This window comes from Amborella trichopoda, chromosome 13 (assembly GCF_054954075.1).
Source record: "Amborella trichopoda isolate Santa Cruz 75 chromosome 13, AtrichopodaSantaCruz75HAP2 v2.0, whole genome shotgun sequence".
In the NCBI taxonomy this organism is placed as follows: Eukaryota; Viridiplantae; Streptophyta; class Magnoliopsida; order Amborellales; family Amborellaceae; genus Amborella; species Amborella trichopoda.
Genome location: NC_142348.1, coordinates 34,124,520 through 34,149,389, shown reverse-complemented (window position 1 = coordinate 34,149,389; position 24,870 = coordinate 34,124,520). Strand labels below are relative to the sequence as shown.

The following is a 24,870-nucleotide window of genomic DNA, read 5'->3' as shown; positions in this document are numbered from 1 at the left end:
ATAATGATTGTAGCTGTCCCATACCTTCACATAATCTTCATACACTTACACAAGAAGATAATTTCATCTTAGGCATTATTGACAAAATTACTGATCCAAATGAAAAAAGATCTGTTATTACTCAATTCATTTCTATAACGAAAAATAAAGCAAAAATACCTCCCATTAATAAATCTCCTGATGAATACAATTTTGCTTCAATAATGAAGAGAGTAAGTGAACAACATACTTCTCAACAAAAAGAACCTTCAATTTTTGATTTAAAACTAGAAATCAAAGACATAAAAAGAGAAGTATCTCAATTAAAAAATAGAATTAAAATTTTAGAATATATATATATATATATATATATGGGTGCTGTTGGTATAAAGATGCATTTGTAGCTGTAGAGTTAAGGTGCACCTTTAAATTTTATCATGATATATAATTTTGATGTAAAATGTTCTTAGGATTATCTCAAAATCTATTTTTATATCTACTTATAAAATTTTAAAATTAAAAATGGTTAAAATCAAATAGATCTATAAACATACGAAAATCTTGAAAATAGACCGTGTAGATAATATATTGTAAAATGCACTATTTCTAAGACTTAAAATCTTTTTATTTTTCATGATCATACATCTCGATGTCGAGATGATCAATCAAAAGGGTTTTCAACATTAAAACTACCTTTTCTGATGGATCTTTTAGGTGCATTCTACACTATAAGGTTGCATCCTTATATAAACCGCACCCTATATATATATATATATATATATATATATATATATATATATATATATATATATATATATATATATATATATATATATATATATATATATATATATATATATATATATATATAGGTTGCGGTTTATATAAGGATGCAACCTTAAACAATCCAATCAAGGCGCACTTTAAATTTTTATCATAACATATAATTTGGTTATAAAAAATTCTTAGTAGTATCTTAAAATCTATTTTTATACTTAATTAGAAAATTTTAAATTCAAAAAATGGTTAAAATCAAGTAGATCTATAAATATATGAAAATCTTGAAATGGACGGTCTAGATAATGTGTTGCAATATGCACTATTTTCGGGACTCGAAAACTTATTTTTTTCATATTCATAAATCTTAATGTCGAGATGATCGATTAGAAGGTTTTTTCAACATTAAAACAACATTTTCGATAGATTTTTGAGGTGCATCTGTGAGTCTACATTTTAAGGTTGCAACCTTAGATAAACTTTTCCCATATATATATAGAGTACTGATCCTATGAGACCCTCCCATACCCATGTATGTAGGACTTCAAAGGATCACCATTAAATTTAGCACAGATCTCTAGAAAAGTTATCACATGAATGTGGGACTTGACTTTTCTAGAGATCTTTATTAAATTTGGTACATATCTCTAGAAAAGTTATCACATGGGTGTAAAACTTGATTTTTGTAGATATCTATGTCCAATTACAATCACAGTTGTCTGGTAGTATTTCAATTTTCATTTTTGTTTTACTAATCAGAATAATTTGAAATTTGGAGCGTGTGTACATATTAGTGAGACGCACCTAATAAAAATATGAAAAAAATAATTCGTAAAATATAAATTGATAAAAATAACATCGTAAATTTATGGGGGGTATTTTGGTTAATTTATATTTTAGAGAATTATTTTTTTCATATTTTTATTAGGTGCGCCTCACTAAGATGTACACATGTTTCAAATTTCAAATAATTTAGATTTGTAGAAAAAAAATGAAAAATAAAACATTATTAGATAATTGTGATGTGATGAAATTTGGATGGTGATTAGGATAAACGAAATCTTTCATGTAAAATTGAATCTATTTGCATTTTTGGTATTACGTTGGATGAATGAAAAAATCTTATTTAATTATAATTTTTTTTTAAAATTTATCAATGAACTACATAGTGGAGAAGTATTACATGCAGTTTAGTTTTGAGTTTTTCCATTTTCTGACATCATATTTGAAATTCATATTGAAAATATTAAATGCAGTTTCAAGCTTTCCCATCCCCACATTTTATGGTTTTCAGCCTTCCACCTACCAATTTTCGCATGCATTCTAGAATCTAGGAAGTCAGTAGCCAGGGTGATTCCTCCCAGAGACACTGCAAAGTTATCAAACGGAGTTCTGTGGTGTGACTTGCTTTGATCGTTTAAATAGCAAGGGTGATTCCCAGGGACCCTGCAAAGTTATCAAACGGAGTATGGTGGTGTGACTTGCTTTGATCGTTTAAGGCTGACACCTTCGGCAAACTACCTTTCAGAATTAGGGTTTCACTGGTGGAAAGGCGCGAGGAAGATCAATGAGCTCTGGTCACTAACCCTAAAAACTGGTAATCTTTTCTTTGCTCGGATCCTCACCGTAGGTCTTTCAATGTAATGGATGTTTCTTACAGGTCTGTTTCGCATAAGATTTGAAGTTCAATTATCATAAAAGATTAGTGTTTTTGCTGTGAAGAATTTACCATTTTTGAAGGCGGAATTGTTATTTTTTTTGTAGGAGTTGATATGTAGGGCACAGTTTGAGGGATTCTGAAATCAGTTTTTGTTAGATTGGAATCAGGCTTCTCTGGTGAATGAATGGGAAGGGATTTTTTTCTCATTTCTTGAGTAATTAACTAAGTGGGTTTTTCTGAGAATGAATGAGAACTAGTGTCATGCTTCGTTTTAATTTGAGTTCTGCAAAATTTTAGAATATTGGGATTTATTCGATGCTGAGGTTAACCCTGTGATGTTAAATCAGGTCCGTTTATGTAATCGTCTCATTACCAGGTTTATGTGTTTATATAAGGCTACAATCCGGCTCTTAGAAGCTAGGGTTTTTCCAGTGTGGGTAGTTCAAAGCAACTCATGCTCTTGTTCAGGAAACCCTAAAAAATGGTAAGATGTCCTCATGTGCTTAAAGCTTGTGCTTTTACATGGAATTTTATGGTGAATAATTTTGTTGTTACTTTCATTTTATGACCAGTAATATGTTAGTTTGTGTTGCTTTTGCTTTACCATGTACTACGCTAGGTATTCTGGACTAATAAATCTATCATTAGTAACTTTGTGGCCGATATAGCTTGAATTTGTATAGTTATTAGACAATATAGTCTTTATCTCTTTCACAGTTAAGATTAGGGTTTATTACACGTTGAATGAGTGGCACTAGGGTTTCTTCTATTGACTGAATCAATGTTGTTAGGACTGGACTGGTGAGCACGAGTTTGATTGGACTGTCCGAATTGGACCAGTCTAAGAAATTAAATAATTGATAAAAAGAGTAAAATAAGAAAAATTGGAAAAATAGAAAAAAATATGGAAAACTCAAAAAAATGAAAAATTCAAAAAATTCTAAAAACAAATATAACTCTTTAAGTAATAAAGAAATGCGGATTAATAATACAATAACTCAAATTTGTAAAGAATACTTGAAACAAAAAATTATCATATAATATTACAAAATTAGTCGTGAACCACAATCATATGTAGGGCGAAGTAAGTAACATCACCGCATGTCCACAATCTGCAACTCATAGGCCTCAAAATCTTAGCAACTCATAGGCCTCAAAATCTCGTTAGAATTAGAATATTACAAAACTCAAGTGATATAATAACAATGTAAAAAACAATTAAGTTTTCTTCATTAATTTCATTTCCATCTCCTTGCTTATCATTGGGCTCCTCAACATTGACCTTTGAATCATCATCATTATCATAGGTCAACAATGAAGAGCCCAATGATAAGCAAGGAGATGGAAATGAAGTTGATGAAAAAGTCAATGTTATGTGGAATTGAGATGGTTGACTGTATTAAGAAAGTGGCAACAAAAGTTATAGGAAAAACTAGAGGGAAAAAAAAATTCCGATTAGGAAACTTGCTGGTGAAGTGATGAGGTTCATAAAGCCATTAGCGAAAACTGATTCATGTTATGAAACTTGGCAATGTAATAGAAATGATCAAAATTTATAATGATATAAAAATGGCAAGAAAAATATTAAACAAATAGTAAGGCTAAACTTAAGGCATATGATAATCTATACAGTAAACTGGGAACAAGAAAAGGTAAAAAAAAGTCTTTAAAACAACAAAAATGAGAGAGAAAAAATGTAGGGATCTAGACCATATTAAATGCATTAAGAGTGAGGATTAATTTTTAAATGATGAACACATTGGGAACACAGTGGTAGAAGGGACCGTTGGCATAAATGAGGGTAGTGGCCATCGATACATTCGTATGATTAGGATATCAAAAGTGAAAGAAGCCTTGCAGATGATGAAGATAGGAAAGGCTTTAGTATCAAATGGTATCTCAAGAGAGGTTCGGAAGTGCATGGGGGAGATCGGCATTGACTGACTGACCAAGTTGTTCATCAAAGTCTTGAGAACAAAGAAAATGATAGCTGAATGGAGGAAAACCATTGTGATACCTGTTTCAAGAGCAAAGGAGACATACAAAATGGTGCGAACTATCGAGGGGTCAACTTATGAGCCACTCTATGAAGTTGAAGGAGAGAGTGATTGAGCAATGACTAAGGAATGAAACAAGTGTATCAGAAAACCATTTCGACTTTATGTCAGGGAGGTCAATAATTGAGGCTATTTTCCTACTTAGACAACTTATTGAGAAGTTTAGGGCGAAGGGAAAAGACGTGTACAATCTACATGGTCTTTATTGATATAGAGAAAGCTTATGAAAGAGTACTATGAGGTTTACTTTGGTGAGTGTTGGAAAAGAATGGAGTTTCCAGATACTATATCGACTTGGTAAGAGATATATATGAGGGAATGCTAACTAGTGTGTAGGCAAGTAGTGGAGAGACGAGTAAGTTTTCAGTGACAATAGGTCTACATCAGGGGTTAGCTTTGAGTCCATGCCTCTTTGTCTTAGTTTTGGCTGACTGAATTAGGTACCTACAAGATGAGGTACTGTGGTGTATGTTGTTCGTGGAAGACATAATTTTGATTGATGAGACCCGAAACGTCAACACAAAGTTCGAACTTTGAAGGGATGCTCTAAGATTTGAAGGTGTTAAAATTAGCCGTTGCATGGAATGCTAATTTAATAATAATTGGAGAAGAGATGAGAAATTAGTTAAAATTGATGGCTAAGAAATACCAAAAAGAGCGCATTTTTTATATCTTGGATCAATAATCCAAAAAAATGGAGACATTGAGGATAGATGTTGCACATAGAATTAGAGCTGGGTAAGGAAGTGGAGATGTACGACTGGAGTTTTATGTGATCGCTGCATACCAATGAAGCTGAAGAGAAAGTTCTATAGGACAGTTGTGAGACCATATTTGCTTTATGGGGCAGATTGTTGGGCGGTCAAGAAACAACATACTCATAGGATGAGTGTAGTTAAGACGAAGATGTTGAGTTGGATGAGTGGCAAGACAAGAAGGTATATATTTCGAAATGGATGCATTACAGAGAATTTAGGTGTGGCTCCAATAGGTGATAAGATGAGAGAAAGTAGACTTAGGTGGGTTGGGCATGCGCAGTGTAGGCCCAGTATGGTAGCTGTTAGGAGGTGCGAGTTAGTTTAATTGGAAAGCTCAAAGTGGGCAAGGGGTAGGCTCAAAAGGATATGGTTGGAAGCAGTAAGATAAAATATGGGGACTTATGACCTCGCTGAAGGTATGGTCCTTGATAGAGCAGAATGACAAACCGGGCTTTGTACAGCCGATCCCAAAAGTTTGGAAAAGGCTCTGATGATGATGATGATTATTATTATTTTTATTTTGGGGAAAATTACAAAAAACACTCTAAAATGGACTATCTATGCAACTTACCCCCACCCCAATCTTTTCTCTCACTTTTTTCCCCCAAACAACCTTTCCTCGCAAATAACCCTCCCAACCTAAAAGTAGCATGAAATAAGACTAAACTACCCTTGTTTGTTTTCTCACGGTCTTCTCTCTCCTGTTTTCACACGCGCTTCAGCAGTACAAACACGCGCTCCGGCATTCTGAATGTGCGCTTTGAAAATGTAGGTCTGAGCCACAGTGCTCCGACATTATGAGAACTCTCTCCGGTAGTGCAAAGATGCACTCCGGCAATGAAGTCTCTGGAGCCATAGCGCTCCGGCAATGGAGGATCGCGCTTTGGCAGTATAAACAAGCACTTCGGCATTCTGAATGTGCGCTCCAGCAATGCAGGTCTGAGCCACAGCGATCCGGCATTATGAGATTGCGATCTGACATTATGAGAACGCGTTCCGACAGTGCAAAGGCGCGCTCCGGCAGTACGCTTCTTGGGATCCGTGAATTGATTTGGTTTGTACACGAAGGGCATTTCCGTCCAAAAAAATAACAACTTTTTACCTTGGGAGGTTTTCACGAGGAAAGGTTGTTTTGGGGAAAAAAGTGAGAGAAAAGATTGGTTGGGGGTAAGTTGCATAGATAGTCCATTTTAGGGTGTTTTTTGTAATTTTCCATTTATTATATCAGTTAGGTTTTGTATCAGTCTAATAGTAAGAAGCTTTTAAGGCTTAAAAGTTACAAATTGTGGACTTGTGGTGATGTACTTACTTTGTCTCTACATATGATTGTGGTTCATGATTAATTTTTAATATTATATGAGGATTTTTTTTGTCTTCTTTACAAATTTAAGTTATTGTATTCTTAATGAGTATTTCTTTATTGCTTGAGAAGTTATATTTGTTTCTAATAATTATTTATTTATTTTTAAGATTTTCCTTTTTTCCATATTTTCTCTATTTTCCCCAATTTTTCGTATTTTACTAGTTTTATCAACTATTTAATTTCTTATACTGGACCAACCGGTAAACCGGTCCAGTTCAGCCGGCCCAACTGAACCTGTGCCTTCACTGGTTCGGTCACTGGTTTGATCCTGAGAACATTGATAATGACAATTTTATAGTAGATGTAAGAACCAGTATTTTCAACACTTAATTTTTCTTTCCCTTTCCTTCATCTATATTATTCCTTTCTTCTTCTTAGAGTGCATTGTATATTATATTATGATAAATGTTAAGAACCAATATTTTCAGGCTGTGCTGACAAAGGCCACATTTCTAATGTACTCTAGGGATTCTCTGTGGCTCTTGTTGTTTACACAGATCTATCAATTATACTTCTTTCACCCCAGTGGTTTATTGCCCAACCTGCCAAAATGGTTGAACCATTGATTGCCACATAAACAACTGGTTGCATTGAACTCTTTTTATAGCTAGGTTATCGGTGTTTTGAGCCCCTTGCCTTTAAATAAATGACTAAATGATACGTAGTCATTAAAATGCTGAAGATCACAATAAACAAAAGCAGTCTCCCTTACATGAAACTAGAAAATGGTCACCAGAAACCATCCGTGGGGAGACATTGACAGTGGCTCCCATATAGTAGTCTCCTCATTTGCTTCACTAGCTAGTAGTAAATCTGCCGCCTGAATCCTGATTAATTGCCTGAAAATGTGAGAGAATAACTGGTTGAAGCGCATTACACTCTTCCATTATTGGACCATCCTTCTAAGCTCCAAGCCAGGTGCTTGCGTTTTATGAAGCCAAATGGTAACTGTGAGGAGCTAGATTCAATCCATTAATGAGAAAAGCATATTCTTTTAGCTAATAGGTGCCTAACTGGTATTGCTTGCAATTCCCATAATTGTATGAACCCTCCATGGATTCCCAAAGGCTGTAAACATGTAACCTTTTTTTTTTTTTTCCCTGAAATAAGAATGTCTGAATGATATCCAGCACTTTGTCTTTCCATTTACAAATGTTTCGTCCGTGATCAAGTTGGATTCATATCACCTCTGTTTATTCTTCATCTTACATACTAAAGGCCAATGTTTTAAAGACTGACATTCCTAAACTTTTCTCGAGGGAAAGAAGTTAAATACCATTATGCAGATAACTTATGTTTCGGGGTTGTAGGGTTTTGGCTTTATGGGTGAGTGTTATTAATTTTAATCTTTTTGATCCATGTCCTAAGTTGAATATGGCTTCCAAATGGTCATGTATATTCATGATTTGATTAAAAAATATATTTAATCAATGATGTCTAACCAGTTGGTTTATTTCCTAGGGTTGCTTGGTAGTTTCTTCCTGTAATCTGTAAATTTGACCATCAATAAAATATTTGATCAGTCCATCATGACATACACTTACATGTATACATTCAAAACAATCTTTTGAATTGAATGAGAAATTCTGCATAGACTTGAGCTCTGTGTATGTGTACTAGCGCACACGTGGGTCTTCCTCTAAGATAGAAAAGTGATCCATAGTAGGAAAAAGTGATTGCAGTGTTTGAATTTCTTTAACCATTTGTTAAGACTGTAAAAGAATGTTCTACAGTTTAACATGGTACACTTCTTCATTCTAGATGTTATAGAGCTAGATAAAAAGTTAAGGATATTATTAAGGTCTGTTCTTACTAAAAAACAGTTACAGAAGATTTATTTCAAAATCTTGTGAAACTAGTGCAAGTGCAAGGAGTTGTAAAAGTTGTTATCTTTGATATCAAATTTTCCGTTTGATACGTAATATAGCAGTAGTCGATATGACGTATGGATACTTAGTTGCATTTATTTTCTCCAAAAAAGGAAAACACTTGTATGTTTATCTAGTTGGTTTGCAAGAGTTAGCTAAGTGGCCTCAAGGGTTCTAAACTGCAATAGTGAGAAGAGTGGAAATGACACTGAAGTTTCTAATTTGGCTTTTGGTCTAAACTGAAGCACAAAGGAAATATGAGGGCCTGGCTCCCCTCTATGGAGGGAGGGAGGGAAGGAATAAAATCGTAGAAGAAGTTAATATCCCCATAATTGTTCTATTTATATGGTTCTGTTATTGTCTTCAATGAATTTTTTTTATAGTATTTGTAGCTCTTGTGGTTAGGCTAAAGCTCTCCCGAACTCTATTAGCATGTGTATGAGTGCACGTGTGTGATCTTTTTTGGAGAGGGGAAACACACAAATGCACATGCACAGGGACACAAATGAAATTCATATTTGAGTGTATCCATTTATGTGCAGGCAAAGGTTCAAGGTAACTAAATAGGAAGGCCAATATGGTGAATGCCATTAAGGGCCTCTTCATCTCATGGTGAGGAAAATCGATCAAGCATTTCCATGTGATCTCTTTATATCTGTACTCTTTTAACAATGAGCATATGTACTTCTCTTCTTATATGTTATTTCAATATAGGTAATTAGATGGATGGATAGGTAGTTCTATATAAATGGGTGGGTTTTGTTAACCTTTTCTATTTAGAGTGGAAGTTTTGTGAACTGTTACCAGAAGTTTTTAAACCCAAAATGCTCTTTGCTCTTTGTATTAGTCATTTGCATTTATGGCCAGTGCGATTGTGCCATTTATTGAGGGGCTATAAAAAAAAAAGTACTATAAAAGCTGAAATTCAGCTATGTGAAGGCATGCCATTCTTTCTTACAGTTGCATGTGAATACTTGTGTTTTCAGTCATTGCTCTTCAAATTGTGTTGCAAATTTTCTATGAAGTCTTATATACTTTCACCCTTCATTGAGACGCTTCTATTCTTATAGAAAAACAAAGACTTCTATTTCGTTATAGTGGTCAGGTATCACAGAGCTTTTATGTATGTTTATGTAATTTGTTTCTGGTGTTGTTTTGTAGTGATGTTCCAATGGCTCAATTTATTGTGAGTCTAAATGCATCATTACCCGCTTCTCAGAAATTTATCATTCACATGTTGTACAACTCACACTTGTTTGTGCAAGCTCATGCTGGTGAAATGATTCGGAATAAAATCTCAGAGTTTAGAGATCTGAATTCATATGAGAAGCCTGCATGATTCGGTTCCAGGGGTGTTTTTTTATACGTGTTTTTGTTATGTCCATTGTAATATTAACTCAGATGCTTGCCTATTGCAGTTTGGTAAAGTTGAGTTGTGTGTGAATTAGTGAAGAATGAATTACAGGGTCTTATGATCATTTTTCTTTCTCGCATGAGCTTTTACAATTTTTTTTTCATTTCATCTCTCTCTCTCTCTCTCCGTGTGGATTTATTCGGTGCAGCATACAGCTCTTTTGTATTGTGAACTCTCATCTCTTCAATAATAATTTTATTTTAGATAAAAATTTGTATGAGATGTCAAATGCACACTTTAAAAAATCATTTAGAATAGTGTTTAGATGTTGGAAAACCTTATGATTTGATTATCTAGACTTCAAGATGTATGGGTATGAAGAGAAAAAAAGATTTTCAAATTTTAATAATAGTATATATTGTAATGAGTAATGATTCTATAAGACCCTCACCCACCTAAAGGATCTCTATTAAAGTTGGCACTGATCTCCAAAAAAGTTATCACATGGGTGTGAGATTTGATTTTTCTATAGATTCGTGTCAAATTTAATGGTGATCTTTTGGGGGTCTTACATATGGGTGGGGGAGGGTCCTATAAGATCATTTCTCGTTTGTAATATATGGGGGAGGGTCTTATAGGATCATTTTTCGTTTGTAATATATTATTTGGATGGTCTATTTTTAGGATTTTCAAATGTTTACCTGTATGTTTGGCATTTTTAGAATTCTAAATTTTATAAATTAGGGATCAAAATAGATATTCAAGGCATTATAAGGTCTCCAACACAGGAAGTACATCCGACAAAATTTGGAGGTACGTCACTTCTACAGTCCAAGAAAGATGCCTTATAGAAATGTCCTTTTTTTTGTTTTTGTTTTTTTGCATTGCAAGGCGTGAATCTGTGCTTAAACCCATATGCCTGTTGTACCCAATCGGATATTAAATGTGGTACCACATTACAGTAAAATCAATGACACCTATAAATGGTTGGTGTACCATATGTCAGTAAGCACTAACAACTCATACTTGTAAAATCAAATTGACGTCGAGCCTTAGTGGCGGACATCATTGGTTTGGGTGAGTGAGGCCAACGGTTGGAATCCTTGAAGTTTTTTCAAAGGTTTTGTAATGGCATACACATGGATGCTTAATAGTTAATAGACGAGCATCCTTTAATGGTTTAGATTGAAAAAAACTGAATTTTATTTTTTTTTTAATTTATTATTTAAAGATGATATTAATTTGAAATTAGGATTTTTTTCTTCAGTTTTTTTAAGTAGAATTGAATTAAAATAATAAAAAATATTTTGAATAAATATTGATCAAAATAAATTTAGGCTTAGTTTGGTTTTTTAATTTAAAATAATTTTAATTATTTTCATTTGGTTTGCCTTTATAAAAATACTTCAGAATTCAAATAAATGTTTTATTTAAATAGAAGATAAAATATGAAATTAATTTTTGGCATTAGATATGGCCTTGTGAAATCTCGACCATTAGATAGGTTTGTGCACCCTTCTACCCGTCCACATGATGTAGACCGGATACTTTTAGTGAGGGCCCTAACGCGTGTAGATCATTGTCCAAAGTCATAAGCTTCTCTATGCTCTTTCTCACTGCCATCCAATTCCCACTCTCTCTCACATGGATTAGCGTTCATGAATCTTTGCTCTCTCTTGTGAGCTTACATTCTACATGTGGAATAAATCTCTTCTCTTATCGCGACTGATCGAATAGAGACAAATGCAGAGGTTCTAAGAAAAGTGAGAAAAGCAGCAAGAAGAGCAAGGAGTATGGTTGAGAACCTCTTCTTTAGAAAGGAGAATAGCTCTGGTAAAAACACAGTTAATGACTTCACAGAGGAAGAGTCGAGATGATCGGTTTGTGATAGAAAGGTTCGGTTCATGGACAAAGATGACACCAATTTGTGCCATACAAATATGCAGAACTTTTCATGGCATGACAGTGTGATCAGAGAACCAAATTGAGTTCGATTCTCTTATGAGAGAGTTGTTTGGTTATGTAAGACCATGAAGAGTGGGAGAAGATTGAACAGTTTGGCATGACTACAGATTACTCGTGGCACCTCAGCATCATGAATAAAGAAGTTGGCATGCAAATATTTTTGAGTGTTTGTTAGGCATCAAAGATGAAAACTGTGTGAGCTTCCATGGAAGCAATGGCTCTGGTTTGTTAGGTGGTAGTAGAATCAGGGGAGAAGAGGCCAGATAAATGGAAAGCTTATGGGTAGGTTTGGGAACAAAATTAGAGCCTTGATCACAAAATGTGCATCTTGGATGAAACTTGGAATAATCTATGTTAAAAAGGCCTGTATTTTGGTGCAGATTTGAGCCTCAGGAAGCATTCTAAGTGTCTTTGGGCTCTTCTAGACCCAGAGTTTGAGGAATACTTATTTTGACGCCAAAATTGGAGAGGGAAAGAAAGAGATTTAGTGAGAGCAAATCTAACAGGCTTTTGTTGATGATGTTGTGAAAGCTTATGAGAAGCTTAGCGATGAAAGGAAATGAGATTGTTGGGATTGCTTGTTCTCGAACCATCAAAGTTCTTCTTCTTCATCTTCATACACGTGAACGGAAGGCCAAGCTCGAAGCCATGGAGACCGGTTACTTCAATGAAGATCAGATTTCTAGTCGTGAAACTGGGAACTGATGGGCGACTATGAAGTAGAGGATGAAGAAGATGAAGAGGGAGAAACAAAGAATTGGGGTGAGGATGATGAAGAGGTTGAGGAACAGGTAGAGACTAAAGAATCAAGGTAATTATGAAGATGTGGAGGATGAAGACAAAGTGGTTGAAGCCGAAAAAGTGGAATTGGGAATCAGAGAGGGAAGCTAGGCCTGAGGAGAGAAAGAGCTGTTGGAAAGAAGACTTTGAGAAGGCAGTGAGGAGCCCAGAAGCCATGGACGACTGGTTAAGAGGATTGTGGAGGCTTCTACTAAGCTTAGAAGAAGCAAATGAGAGCTAGGAGTCAGATGAAGAAGGAAACAAAGGAGCTTGATTAAGAAAAGGAGAGGATAAAACCCGAGCCTGCTAGAGAGGATAGGGAGCATATAGGCTATGATACAAGGAGGATAAGGAAGATAAAGGTACCACCTGACCTGTTTCTTAGATCAGAGAATCTAGGTGAATGTTTAATTAGAGTTTTCAATTAGGAAAACAGATTTGGAGCTTTGAGATTTTGTGGGGCTCTTTCTGGTTTGCTTTAGGAGCAAGTGAACTATCAAAGCTTACATCTTTGATCCAGCATTGATTTGAGTTGGAAGAGTTGAAGAAGAGTAAGAATATGTTGGATTTTTTTTCTCTCTGTCTTGGTTTAATTTGATCATTCACATAAACCATTATAACTTTTATATCATGCACTGTGGTTTGAAATTTCAGTTATAAAAGATTGAAGGGGCCTGCTAGGAAACTCTCTGGAGAATATTTATTGTATTTTGCATTACACAAATCATTAGACATGCATTATAATGATGGGCAGGTTGGTACTTACTAGTCATAATATGGGTCATTAGTTATCAGTGATTAAAACCTCACCAGTCTAACTAGGGAATCACCTGAGTTGGATTTGATCAGGATCCTGGCAATTTGAAAAGCATGAAAATCAGGTGTCTCACAATCTTAGGATCCCATGTTATTTTCGGCAAAAATTGGACAACTCTGTGATGGATCTAGACTTGCGAGCATGGCAAGTTGGAGCCTGAATACAACTTTCTAAACACTGGTCTATGTAAGTTGGGAAAATTCGGTTAAGGAGAATGAAGTTCACACCCAAGTGACCATGGGAGCATCCGGGCAATTTCATTGTTAGAAATTTGAGGTTCAAATTACCAGTTATACACTTCTTTTGTTTTGACACTTGCGGTTTCTAATTCCAGAATTTGGGAAGCCAGAAAAAATAAAAACTGCAAAAAGGAAGAATGTGATTTCAGAGATCAGCATTCCAGTCTAACATGTCTTAATTTGGGAGCAATGCAAACAACAATTTCCGTATTTGGATGTGATTCAGTTCTTCAAACATTACCTTTATCATGTAAATGTATGCGTTTTAATGCGTATCAACATGTGTATGCATACACATGCCTACATGTCTGTACATTTATATCTGCGGGCATATGAGTGTATTCCTTATAACCAAATTGATTGAGCTTTTCTTCCAAAACATCTTGACACTTGGTAGGCCTGCTTATCAGCAAGTTGACTCAACCGAGTCCAGGTATGGGTCGGATCCAGGTCCACTTGATCTAAACCTGACAGGAACCAGCTACGGCCTCCCTAGTTAGATCAGGGTTGACCTAATCCAACCCGACCAGCGATATGGTACGTATAACATCTTGTAGCAATACAATGGATATAATATAATTGGATGCAACCCAACCTGATCTCTCTCTCTCTCTCTCTCTCTCGTATGGTTATGGTGCGCCGATGCTCACTGAACCATATAGGCCAGACCCAGAAATCAGCAAAAGAGAAGAGCAGGGTGTACGAGGGGATGACTCTCTCTCTCTCTCAGAGAGGTGAAAGAACAATATCAGCTCAAGGGCCACAAAGGCTAGTGTGAAGCCAATAATGATCACATCCTTGCCTCTTCTCTTGAGGAAGTCAACTAGATATCAATACAAGATTGTTCTTGCAGCGTTGATGCCAAACTCAATGAGCTCCATCTTCATCCTATATCGCTTAATGGTGTCGAGAACCTACAATACAAAAAGTAGATTAAACACAAAGTAAGGGGTGATGAAACCTTTTATGAGTTTTAATCAATCTGAGATGCTACATTCACAGCTAAGGTATTTCAAACACTCTTGTTATTGGCTTAAAACGAAACAACAGAAGGAAAAATAAAAAATGGATAGTGTGCGTTTGTTTGGGAGGTCGTTGGAAAGACACTATAGGTATCAAAAGAGTTCTAGTCACAGTTCATTATAGTAGGAAGAGAAAGTGGTAAGAATATTCTCATGGAGAAGGCTAGGATCGAAGTTTGGAATCCTAGAACAAGAAAGAATAAATCAAAGAGATACAGGCTGGAAAAACTATCAAGCGGAGGACAAAACTTTTGAGTTTCTGACAAGACTGTAGCAGGCGAGGAGCTCCAAAGTTTCAAAAGCGCAAGTCCACTCCCCTTTCGTTGCTCTGTCCCTCCACTCTTAACTGCAGATGCCATTGCTTCGTCAAAATGGCTTGTTGCGGAAGAAAACCAGTGTAGTCCATCAAACAACTCGCTTTGCCCCTTAAGATGTAATCATTTTCAAATTAAATCTCCGAAACATAGTGAGATAAGATCTGTCAGTTTTATGAGAAATGCATGGCAAAACAGTAAGCATGGAATCCAAGTCTATCATGGAAAGAACCTTGAGAATGTAAGCAATCCCAAGCATGAAGCCATCATCTGATGGTGTTTGGTTTGCGGCATCACGCCTCCTCCGCAATACTTTGTCTTTGTAATGGATTTTACAATCTACTACATTGATTGTTAAAGCTGGAAGTATGAGGAAAAATTGCTTCAAATGTGCCTTTTCACTGCCTGGGGGGCCCTGCAAATAATAAATTGGTACAAAAAGGAAGTTATTTTTGTCACTTCGATAATTCAACAAAGCATTAGGGAATACTACTTAAGAGGAGATAATTAGAAGCAAAGATTGATCTAAAGGACAATATTTTTCTATAATGTTGACATTTATAAGCATAATGGTTCAAGGCATTTGTCCATTACAAGCATGCATTGTTTCTGAAAACTTTCTCAATGCCATAAGCAGCAGTTTAAAACTCACATACAATGGCTTTGTAGATTTCTCTAAAGACCATTTCAAGTTACAACACAGTGGTTGTTACAGAAATTAAATGCAAGGGTATTTGAAACTTCGAATCACTAGATGCATCCGAAACAAGCGGGGAAACTCCAAATGTTCTAAACCTCTCCAAAATGGTATCCATTCATTGAAGGTTGGTAAGTATAACAAACTCTTAGGAACAAGTGCTCCATTGAACTAAAATGAAAGAGTTGAGGTGAAAGGTAATCCGAATTCACCAACCTTAAAAAGTGCATTGTCAAGGATTGAGAGATAATTCGCATGATCCGACAAACTGTACTTATGATCCAGCATTGTGCACATATCTCTACTTGCTCTTCACATTTTGTCAGTAAAACCTAAGTGCTGAGGATTTCCCGTGAGGCTCACTAAATATTTGGGGCTTTGTATAAACCTGAGATTTGTGAAGATTAAAAGCTCCAATAAAAAAATGTGAACCCAAAATAACAAGTAATCAATGCATCTTCATGAAATGTGTCGAGTACATACTGAGAAATAGTATGGGCATGACGAAGACTTCCTATTTGGAGAATTATCGCGGACCCAAGTACATTACCAATCTCAGTGACAAGAGAACAAACGTGTTCCAAATGCTCAATTCTTCAACCTCCACATCCTTTTTTTACAGTGGCTTCGTTCAACTCTTCTGCCCGAGAAAAGGCGTATTTGTTTAGATATCCTTTGTCATTCTGCAGGTAAAAATTGAGTTATTAAACAATATGCCTGCGATGAAGAAAACACCTTCACAAACATATAAAAAAAAACTGAGCCCCAATTAAAAGGTCACAGCTTCCATTCTCACTAATCTTTAAAAAACATGATTCTATCCAAAATGGTTAGGGGCTGTTCAAGCTTTTGTATTTATTTATCCTCCTTGTTTCTACGATATTCGGTATTACATTTGGGTGCAGTTATCGTACGGATGCATCCGTAGCTATAGAGGTAAGGTGCACATTCAAATTTTATCATGGTATATAATTTTGATGTAAAATGTACTTAGGATTATCTCTAAATCTATTTTTATATCTAATTGAAGAGATGTAAAGTTGGACCCTTTGAAGAGATGACACTTACATGCACATTCCACACATGCACACATAGTCCCCCTCTCATAGCATTGAGGCCTAGAAGAGGTTAGTTTTAAATGCATGTGCATGCACACACACCATAGTCGCTATTATGTACTTTTACAGAGAGAGTCGCCATGGACTAAATTTTCATAGACACACACACACAAAGCAGTCAGATACACATGCAGACATGCAAACACACAAAGGTTCAACCACTGAGTTGAGAGAGAGAGAGAGAGCGCAACTAAATATACTTGTACAGACATACAAGGCCCAATCACTGAGTTATGATTCCTTGTTCTTGGGATTTGTCATTGAGAATTTAATTAATCATTTGAGATTGGTAGTTGTTGGAGTTGATTATTACTTGATCTTGTCATCAACAGGATGGTTTTCTCTATTCTAGATGATGATTAATAAGTGTTGATTACCACTTCCATGACATTCTCCTTTGTAAGTAATGCCCTTACCTATATATATCATATGCATGGCATGCAGTAGTGTAACATGGTTATATTATATTATAAGACTGTTTGCCTTTGGCACAAGAAAGTTACAAGCATCCCTCGCTGTCAGATGCGAAACAGGGCCACACAAAGTTTGAGAAAATATATTTTACACAATTCCACACCAAATAGCTATAGGGGTGATTGCGGCCTCTTATACCAAAGGTAAAGAGTCTTATAAAATACGATGCCATAATGTGTAAGAACCATTTTTCTATTATTAAAATATTGTTTGTTTATTGTGTGGTTGTAGGTGTGCTTGTCACCACCAGGAAGTTGCTTCAGTATTTATATTTGGCTCCAAAATTGGTTGCCGAGATTGCTTGGGAATCTTGGCCACCTTTGTATAACTTATATGATGCTCCCTTAACTTATTAATCCTATGTATGGTTGTCTGTTATATGATGACTCGTTCTTTCTGAAAGAGGGTAATGGAAAGGAAGCGTGCATTAGAGATGGTGTCATAGTTTCTGTGTATTCTTATCAAGAGATTAGAATCTCAGTAGTTTGGATTGGGTCATTCTTTCTCTCTCTTTCTCAATTGCTTGGATGTTTTTGAAATACTCAGTCTGTCATTGTGTCGATTTGTGGCTAGCTCCAGTTGTTGCTTGGTTTTGCCTTCCCTTTCCATCTCTAGTTCCTTGAGTTTTCCATTCCCCTCCCATTCTGGTATTCCCCACAGGTTCTTACTTGCTTGAGTTTCTCCTTCCCCCTCCAATTCTGGCTAAGCCCCCTGTAGTTTCTTGAGCTTTCCCATCCTCTCCCATCCTTTGAGCAGAGGGGTTAATCTGGTCATTCTCTCTATGTAGAAACTCAAGAAATCTCTGAGCTCGCAAGGAAAAACAAGCATCTGGCAGAATCTTGTAATGCATATGAACTCTCTCAATCATCAAAACCAGCTTTCAAAATGCAGGAAATCGAGTGCTGACTCAGGTACCTAACTATCAGAGTTGCCTTGCCAATTCCATAAGGTGAGAAAACAAAGGAAGGTCGGGAAGTATCGTACAAATTATATCCATTTTCTCTCCTCAAATACTATCAACTGATTTTTTTGCTTGAAAATGGATATGAAACTTTTTTATGATTGTGAAGAATGTAAAATTGCAAAGTCAGTTGAACATGGCAAAATAAAAGGTCAAAAAAGCTTGAATGAAGTACGTTAGTTTGAAAAGCCAATTGATCGCAAATGTGAATTCAAGCCCATTAACTACTTTGCGCCATTTCCAAACTAGACTTTTGAGACTAAAGATCGGTTGAAGTTTTGGTGAAATAGTTAAGTACTTCCTTTGAAATGAATGGCTTTTCATTTTCTCGAAAGAATGGTCAAAATCTCGATGATTATGAAAGCAAAAAAAAAAAAGAAGAAAAAGAAGCAAAAAACGGTGGTTTTGGACGGTTCCCGGAGAATTGGTCAGGGCATTTGGTAACTAGAACTTGTAGTCAAAAATGAAAATTTCTAATTTTGAAATCTAGAATCAAGAGATTTCAGTTTCTTAAATAATGTATTTATATGTGGAATTTTGAGGATTCTACAAAATTGTGCGCGATTTGCATGGGATATTGTAAACTGGAATTTTTAACTGTTCATTGATATTTTTGTTAATGATATGGTGGTGGTTCTAAATGAATGAGGATTTGAAATGTAGGTCTAACAAAATAGACAATCTAGACCACATAAAGAGAAAGAACCTTTGAGATGATATACTAGTATTGAGCTTTTTTTTTTTTTTTTTTTTTTCTGTATTTTAAATTGAACAAAATTTTTGGGAGTTTATATTTCTTCCCATTATACACGTAAAAATTTTAGAAGAATAATTTGAAAAAAAATATATCAAAATATACACAGATCTGATGGGGAGGGGACATGTATATGTATTTCAATTTTTATTTGTTTTATATATAAGGTTGCAATTTTAAAATGTCGACTCACTTATGCACCTAAAAAATCTATCGGAAATGTTATTTTAATGTTAAAAAAGCCCTCTAATCTATCACCTCGGCATCTAGATTTATGAATATGATTTTTTTTTTTTTTTGAGTCTCGAAAATAGTGCATCTTGCAACACATTATCTAGACCGTTCATTTTCAAGTTTTTCATATATTTATAGATCTACTTGATTTTTACCATTTTTGAAATTTAAAATTTTGTAATTAGGTATGAAAATAGATTTTAAGATAATACTAATAATTTTTTACAAAAAAGTAGATGTTATAATAAAATTTTAAGGTGCACCTTAATTGGATTGTTTAAGGTTGCAACCTTATAGAAACTGCACTCATATATGATTGAGCTAAAATTTTGGACATCGGTGCCTCTCAACTTAGCACTAACAAAAAAAGTTAAAAAATAATTTAAAATGAATATTGTACGTCTTAAATTTCCACAATATAGTTTACTTACTGGGCTATAATTTTATGCAACAATTGTATCATAGTACAATGCAAGAAGATAGAGAAATGAGCTTGTAAAAAATTGGTCCCACATCAAGCAGATGTAGGAGCAATTGGGCAGATATACGAACTGAGCTTATGCTATCTCTTACGCGTGACAAGAACGTTAAGGACCACGTTGAAAGTTTGAATGGGTAACGTGTGGTCGTTTCATGCCCATATGTGGTGGGCTCCTTTAACAAAAAAATTTCAAACAACTCTACAAATTTCCTGATTTTCAAAAAGTCAAAGACTTTTTACAAAAAATTTCAAACAACTTTACAAATTTCCTGATTTTCAAAAAGTCATTTCAAACAATTTTACAAATTTCCTGATTTTCAAAAAGTCAATCAAAATCTAACATGTCCTTTGTGGGACATCAGGATAGGCTGGACGATACCCTGTCACGTGATAGGCTAGACGATACCCAATTCGGATCGCCCGATTTCGGATTGGGTCACCCATTTTTTAAACAAACGGCGAATTAATTTGATGGTGAATTGTCCATTAGGGACAATGTTCAAAATGTCTACAAATTTGATGGTGAATTGTCCATTAGAGACAATGTTCAAGAGGTTTATTGATGCTTTCATGCTTTAGACAAGTCACATGATACATAAGTCTTTTTTAATGTGGTTGACCAGTATATATAGGAGAGAAGGAGGATAAAGTGGTCTAAGTTATATGACTGATATATATTCAGCTAAATTATGATGACCTCCAGGTTATTGACAGAAAAGAGGCCACATATTTTCTGGTCCCTTTGTACAGCACATTGTATAGACCTCATGCTTGAGGCTATTGATAAGAGGAAGACATTCATGACAACCATTCAAAAAGCAAAGAAAGACAATTTATTTGTACAATCACACTCAGGTGTATATTTTAATATGGGCAAGCTTTCTATGCTTCCCTTACAATATAAAACTTATATACTTCCCCTTATCCAACCGTCCATTCTAAACGGGACTAAGATTGCCCCAATCACAATTTCACATCTATACTATTTTTATTTTTAATTTTTTTCTCTAAACTATTTTGACACCAAATTTTGTACGTCCAATCCTCTATTAAACTCGCACTAGAGAAAAATATAAAAAAAATATTTCCAATAAATTAAAATGATCAAAATACCCCTGAAAGTTTCAATGGGTATTTTAGTCATTATATTTTATCAAAAAATTATTTTTAATATTTTTTATAGGTGCACCCCAATGAGAATATTTCATATTCATACAAATGTATAAAAAAACTAAAAATAAAATACTTTGAGACATCGGATCTAAGATCAACGATGAGTGGCTTTCTTGATCAAAATTGGACGACTGGATGGTAAGGGAAGCATAGTTCTTCTATGATGTAGGGGAAGTATAGAAACCTTTCCTTTTTACTATTATATCATGTTTAGTATTAATGTATTATGCTTCTTTAATTATTTTGAGTATTTTTAATGTGTTGAGTTATTGAAGGTAATTTAATTAACTTAGGGAATTCTATGTTGGTTAAGTCCTAGCCATGATGAGGAAATTCACTAAGTACAGAGACTTAGTGAGGTCTGGGGTGACTAGATTTGCCACCTCATACCTGTCCCTGCAATCTTTATTTGAACAGAAGGAAAAATTGAGGTCCACGTTTGTGTTTGACGATTGTACCAAGTCCAAGTGGTCCAAGAAAGCAAATGGAAATGTTGTTATGGACATTATCATGGACTCAAGATTTTGGAACAAGGTCTAGTATGCCTTCTTTGGTAACGGTTCTCAAGATGATTGATCCTGAGAAGAAACCTGCTATGGGGCATATTTATAAAGCCATGAGGATGCAAAAGAAGAAAACAAGAGATTTTTGGGGAGATGAAAAGAAGTATGAGGAGCTTTTGAAGATTATTAAAGACAAGTGGAACTACCAGCTTGAGAGGCCACTACACATAGCAGGATACTACCTTAACCATTCTCACTTTTACAGTGATGCTAAGGTACATAGTAGACCTGTTCATGGACACTTGCAACCAGTGCAATGTCAAGCTCAAACCTGATCCTAAAGTGCAGGATAAGACAATGATGGAATTAAATTTGTATAGGCTCACTACTGGATCGCTAGGTAAGGAGGTGGCAGTCAGGCAGAGAGGTCCAAGATCCCTCCCTATAAGTTTAGAACTTCCTAAATTTGATTTTATGATTTGAGTATTTTATTTCAATTACCCAAATACCTAATTTACTAAAGGGTGAGGTTTGTATAGAGCCTACGCTCTAAACAATCAAATTAGAGCCTACCTTCAAATAGTGTCGAGAAATGTGGTTTCAATATTTAGAAATATTTGTGATAGCCTTAAAATATGTTTTCACATTTATTTATAAAGTTTAAAGCTTCAAAAATAGTGTAGATAGACATATCTATGAAAACTTGAAGATCTTGAAAATTGACGGTCCAAAAATGCATTACAAAATATACTATTTCCAAAACTTGCAATCCATTTTTTTTCTCATGTTCATGCATCTTTATGTTGAGATGATCAACTTGAAGATATTTGGGCATCAAACCAACTTCTTTTGGTGAAATTTTTGAGGTAGGCTCAAATTTGATTGTTTAGAGCCTTGGCTCTATATAAACTTTTTCTTTTACTAAATTACTACATTTACAATTTTATATTTACATGAAATAGGTACGTGGTGGATTGGCCATAGTGGAAACATCCTTCATTTGAGGTAGATGGCTATGAAAGTACTAAATCTGACTTGCAGCTCTTTTGGATGTGAGTGCATCTTCAACACCTTTGAAATGATAATATTACTTATTTAGTTTTTCACTTAATAAGTTAATAGTTACTAATAATAGTTACTTAATAGTTAATTTCATACATACTTAGCAGTTAGTATTTAGTTAGTAACTAAGTAAGTTTTTTCGTATTAGATACATACAAAGAAGAGGAACAAACTAGAGCAAAAACGATTGAACGACCTAGTCTTTGTTCAATATAATCAGAAGTTGCAAGAACGCCATCGACAGTTGGAGCACAATGAAAGGGAGGTCATTGAAGCTTTTGATATTAATGACACATGCGAGGGACTGATCAATGCTAATGATGATGAGGTATTCCCTAGAGGGCTTGACCTGAGGCCAAGTTTGCGAGGCTGTTGGGACATCAATGGCCCCTATGCATACCATTTGAGTTCAATCTCAAAGTCAAAGCCAAAGGAAGGGGAAGGAGAAGGCCCAACAAGGGAAGGTAGTGGTGAAGGAGAGGAAGAGCGTGATGACATCAAAAGAGGATGAGAAAGAAGTAGATTCGAAAGAGACGAGGCATGATGCTCAATAGGCTAAGGAGGGTGATGACTCTTATGATGGCATGGCATCGTCATCATCAGATGCTCCTCATGATCCACTTGAACGCCCTGCATGGTGATGCTGTTGATGCCATAGAATTGTTTGGTTGATGACTTAATGTATTTTTTTTATTTTTTTTTGTTTTTGCCTTATTGACTTTGTGCATTTGTTTCTAAACATATGGGATTTCACGTGTTTTAACGTCTTATAATCTCTTTGAGACATGTATCCATAAATCGGTTATGTGTGCAATTGTAATATTATATTTTGCATGGCATTTGGGGCTCTAAAATTGCCTTAAAAACTCCCTAAAACTTAAAACCCTACCTAAAAACTCCTTTGTTTTTTGGGTTTAATCCTTTGTTTTTTGGGTTTGGAGGGGGTACTGTTCAATTTTTGTGAGGATTGTGAGGGTACCTTGGTCCTACTTTCTTGAGCATTGGTCCTCATTGATTCTTCTCAAATCAACACCTCAATTCACTAAACTCAGGAAATAGCAAGAGCATAGAGATGATTAAGAGTATAGAAGGAAAAAAGAATTCGCCTCCAAATTTTATTAAGTCAAAGTTTTCAAACAAAAAAAAGTCATAAACCAGCCCTCAAACCCTTTAGTAACCAACTATTTCAACAAACCCAAATTAAAAGCTCTTACAAAATTGTAGCTAAACTGAAGAAATAGCAAGAGCATAAAGATGATTAAGAGTAGAGAAGGAAAAAAGAATTCACCTCCAAATTTTAATAATTCAAAGTTCTCAAACAAAAAGTCGTAAACCAGCCCTCAAACCCTTTAGTAACCAACTATTTAAGCAAACCCAAAACTTTAAAAACTCGTAAAAAATTGTAGCTAAGATTTTGTGAAGCCCAGCGGTGTTCATTAACAGTCCTCACATAAACATATTGGGAATCCTTAATTTGTTTAGAAAAAGATTTTGTGAACTTCAGCGCAAAAAAAAAGAAACAAGGAACTCCAAATACAATCATCATGCCGTTCATCATAGCATCATCCACTATGCTTAATTAACATGCATAAAGAGTTCGATGGCAAAAGAGAATACCAAATTTCAAGAGAACAATAAGAGGATATTAAATGGACATGGAAAGAGTGCCCAAAAGATGTATCCTTTTAACTAAAGAGATATTTACGTAAAGCTGCAATTGCTGCAGGGACAGTTCCACAAATCCCCATGCAGACGGCAACAGTTTGGAAGTTTGAACCAAATCACAAGCCTGTTCGGCACAAGTGGTCCAATGCAGCATAGGAAACGCTTTCAAAACCTCTCTCCAATTCTTCCTAGTTAATGAAGTGCGTAATGGAAATCTGACAAAACATAATGGTGTTTACTCTAGCACAGGGGAGATTCTCGCCGAAGTTCTTAACAAACCATAGGGGTTAATAATACAGCGAAATGGAGGATCAAATCCAAATTTTCATTAACCTTTTGCACCTAAACTTGGATCTTGCCTTGCCCAGAGTTTGAAGCCAAGTACTAAACACAAAACAGGAAATGAAGGGAATTCTACAAAAGGAAAATGGGAACCGGAAGTTGCAGAGCAATGAATACTCAAGAATATACTCCAAAAATTTGTCAATCTTCACAAGAAAGGCCAAGCTGGCCACAAATTTCTAACTTCCTCAAAGTCTCCACAAAAGGATCTCCGTTCTATCTTACAAAGACAAAATAAATAAATTAATAATAATGCCTGAGTGAAGTTTGCAGCTACAGCTAGTACCAAAAAGACTCACAATACTTTCAGCACCATCAGCATAAGGGAGAGGGAAAAAGTAAGAATGAGTCGTGAGAAACTAAATAATTAACCCCCCCTGTCATTTCTTTTAATCAACATGTCAAGTATTAAAATGTAAACTAGATATGGAAACCAGATGTGTAGAGAGCCAG

The 24,870-nt window shown here is 35.2% G+C and overlaps 1 protein-coding gene and 1 long non-coding RNA gene across 6 annotated transcripts; both read left to right on the top strand.

Annotated features, from left to right (window-relative positions):
- Positions 1-1,942: 1,942 nt before the first annotated feature.
- On the top strand, positions 1,943-9,940 carry LOC105421787 (general transcription and DNA repair factor IIH subunit TFB5-like). 5 transcript variants are annotated; one of them, XM_088855913.1, is made up of 5 exons: positions 1,995-2,353; positions 2,521-2,592; positions 2,793-2,900; positions 9,005-9,074; positions 9,624-9,940. In XM_088855913.1, the coding sequence occupies exons 4-5, from the start codon at positions 9,040-9,042 to the stop codon at positions 9,799-9,801; spliced, it is 213 nt and encodes a 70-aa protein (XP_088712039.1). In that variant the 5' UTR covers positions 1,995-2,353; positions 2,521-2,592; positions 2,793-2,900; positions 9,005-9,039; the 3' UTR covers positions 9,802-9,940. The 5 variants fall into 5 exon arrangements, with proteins under 5 accessions (XP_020532167.1, XP_011628864.1, XP_088712040.1 ...); XM_020676508.2 differs by having other exon boundaries at positions 1,943-2,353; positions 2,521-2,900; XM_011630562.3 differs by lacking the exon at positions 2,521-2,592 and having other exon boundaries at positions 1,945-2,353; positions 2,764-2,900.
- A 6,658-nt stretch (positions 9,941-16,598) lies between these two features.
- On the top strand, positions 16,599-23,224 carry LOC148779175 (uncharacterized). Its single transcript, XR_016047598.1, has 4 exons — positions 16,599-17,167; positions 17,474-18,191; positions 22,311-22,400; positions 22,559-23,224. It is a non-coding gene; the product is annotated as an uncharacterized LOC148779175 (long non-coding RNA).
- Positions 23,225-24,870: the final 1,646 nt, after the last annotated feature.

Excerpts from the sequence above, each read along its gene's own strand:
- LOC105421787 (XM_020676508.2), top strand. The coding sequence starts at position 9,040 with ATGGTGAATGCCATTAAGGGCCTCTTCATCTCATG. Across the intron at positions 9,075-9,623 it reads AAGGGCCTCTTCATCTCATG|TGATGTTCCAATGGCTCAAT; the intron begins GTGAGGAAAATC and ends GTTGTTTTGTAG.